General features: G+C 32.8%; 1 protein-coding gene across 1 annotated transcript; it reads left to right on the forward strand.

Moving 5' to 3' along the window:
* The first annotated feature begins 606 nt into the window (after positions 1 to 606).
* Positions 607 to 1757, forward strand: LOC140828377 (putative dynamin-related protein 4A). Its single transcript, XM_073191360.1, has one exon. It carries the CDS (start codon positions 630 to 632, stop codon positions 1707 to 1709), a length of 1080 nt encoding a protein of 359 aa, XP_073047461.1. The 5' UTR covers positions 607 to 629; the 3' UTR covers positions 1710 to 1757.
* The last annotated feature ends 1149 nt before the right edge of the window (positions 1758 to 2906 follow it).

Here is a 2906-nt window from a genome sequence, read left to right on the forward strand (position 1 = left end):
ATTTTAATTTAGTCTTGTGGATCCAACTACATAAACTTAACAATTAATTTTTTTTAATTAAGTCTAATAATTATGTATGCCAATTTCGGTCAGAACCAAGTTCTTCACCAAATTCATAAGGATTTGAATGGCAAGTGTAGATGAATGTTTACAAAATCCATATGTTTCTATGAAAAAGTTTACAAATGTGGATAAAAGTCATACAAAATAAATCTACAAGATACTATGAAAATCTTTAGAAATATGTGAGATTCTGCAATTTTTAGTGCAAATAAATTTTAAAAAACACAATAATAAATTACAAAATCTATAGGTACAAAAAAGTTTACAAAAGTCAATAAAAGTCTCAAAATAAATTTACAAGATTACGTGAAAATCTATCAGATTCTGCAAAAAAATTTCTTATTTAAAAAAAAAAAAATCAACAAATATCTACGACAAATACGTCATCTAAATCTTTATCTAGAAGAATTCAAACTGCAGGGAAACATATCTCCCCATGGAGTCTTTGCCAATAAATATAGTATTCATTCAACAAATCATGTATTAGAATTTTCTCATTATTTCGTGAGTTCATCGCCATTCCATTCACGAGTGAAGCCTCTTTGTGTTGTCGTTAATTAACTATCATGTCTACCCTCCAAGTGAAGTCTGTTTGTTCAAAAATTTCATCTTCAGCAATTGATACTGTGCAAAGGATGAGTGGGCTTACCATCACCGGAGGCCCTTTAGTTTCTTGTTATAATGATCGTATCCGCCCGCTTCTCGATGTTGTTGATAAGCTGCGCAACCTAAACATTATGCAAGAAGGCATTCAACTGCCTACTATCGTGTTGGTTGGGGACCAGTCTTCTGGAAAGTCCAGTGTTTTGGAATCCCTTGCCGGAATCAGCCTCCCGAGGGGGCAAGGAATTTGCACGAGGGTTCCGCTTATAATGAGGCTGGAAAATTATTCCCATCCTCGACCGGAGTTTTTCTTGGAGTTCGATGGAAAAGTCATTAACACTGATGAAGAACGCATATCCGACGATATAATTGCTGCCACGGATGAGATTGCTGGGAAAGGGAAGGGGGTTTCTAACACTCCCTTGACATTGATCGTCAAGAAGAATGGGGTCCCGGATCTGACGATGGTTGACTTGCCTGGGATAACTCGTGTGGCTGTTCACGGGCAGCCCGAAGACATCTACGAGCAGATTTCAAAGATGATCATGGAGTTCATTACACCGGAGGACTGTGTTATCTTGAACGTGTTGTCTGCGAGTGTGAATTTCACCACTTGTGAATCCATCCGGTTGTCTCAAAAAGTTGACAAGAATGGGAAGAGGACTCTCGCTGTTGTCACCAAAGCCGACAAAAACCCCGAAGGCCTGCTGGAGAAGGTCACTGCCAATGACGTGAACATAGGCCTTGGCTATGTCTGCGTGAGGAATCGTATCGGGGACGAGTCTTACGAGGAAGCGAGAGATGAAGAAGCCAGGCTTTTCAAGGATCATCACCTTCTCTCCGGTATAAGCAAGTCAATGGTCGGGATACCTGTTTTGGCGCAAAAGCTGGTTCAAATTCAGGCTTCAATCGTTGGTAAATGCTTGCCGGACATTTTTAGGAAGATCAATGATAAGCTATCCACAAACATAAATGAAATCAAACTGCTCGAGGAGTCAAAGGATGCAGTAGCGAATATTATGGACCGAATTGCTAGTACTTGAGAGAGTGAGTAGTTTGTGGAGAATGAAAGTGTTTTGTTGCTATACTGATCTTAAGTCTACAGTGGTTACTATGGTTTAGTTTTTGAAGTTTTGGTTTTCTTTGCTAGTAGTTAAGTACTATTTTTTAATTATATTTCTATTTAGTTATAAATTATATTCAAAATCTTCCTAATAAAGATTTAATATAATTAAATTCATCTTACTAGTATATTTCTGAAAATTTGAATTTGAATTTGAATATATCGATTTTAAAATCGGAGTATATATCCAAGATTATGTTCTAGTATGATAATGAAGACTTAATGTGCATGATAATCGATATTATATACATATAATAACATAATAATGTGTGATTTATCTTTTTTTTTAAAAAAAAAATTGGACCCGATTAGTATTTTATATCGTACTATATTAAAATTCAACACTTTTTATTTCTTTAACAGTTTATTCTTGATTAATTTTGTGAAACTTTAGAGAAATTTACGATTTTATCTTAATTTAATTTTGATCATAACAAAAAATGTTAGACAAATTGGTAATTTCAAACAATCATTTTTTTTATTTATTTAATTACGAAAATGTCAAAACTCCTTCTTTTTGTTTGTCATTTGATGACTGCTTAGTTAAGAAAATGCCACATTTTCTTCTTCTTGTTTTTTTTTTTTCTTTTTTTGCCTTTTGGTGGTTTATTTAATTTCTTATTTTTTTATTTTATCATTTATTTTTCCAACTAGTTGTACAAACAAACAACATGTGCATCTCAATTACATAAGTTTCTTTTCTTTTGTCGACTATCTCATATATATATTTCAGTTTATACCATTGGTATCATTTTTCTTGTTTCTCTATAATATACTCTCATTAACCAAATATTGCAAAATTTAAAACCATTTCTAAAAATAACTAAATAAAGACAAAATATGAATTTTGTTTGGAATTCTTTTCATCATCTATGATATCGTTGCATTCGAGATCGTTTCATTATATGTGATACCCTTGCATTTGAGACTGATTATTGTTATTGTGAGGTCCATTTACTCTAATGACAATTAATGATCAAACAATAATGGTTTGATTTAAAACTGCAGCGGAAAAAAGGTTTAAAATGCTTTTGAGACTTATTATTGTTATAGTGTAAATATATAGCTTTTTTTTTTGTTGTTGTAATGAGAAAACCCGCAATTGTTATCTATATAT

This window comes from Primulina eburnea, chromosome 3, assembly GCF_022965805.1.
Source record: "Primulina eburnea isolate SZY01 chromosome 3, ASM2296580v1, whole genome shotgun sequence".
Classification (NCBI taxonomy): Eukaryota; Viridiplantae; Streptophyta; class Magnoliopsida; order Lamiales; family Gesneriaceae; genus Primulina; species Primulina eburnea.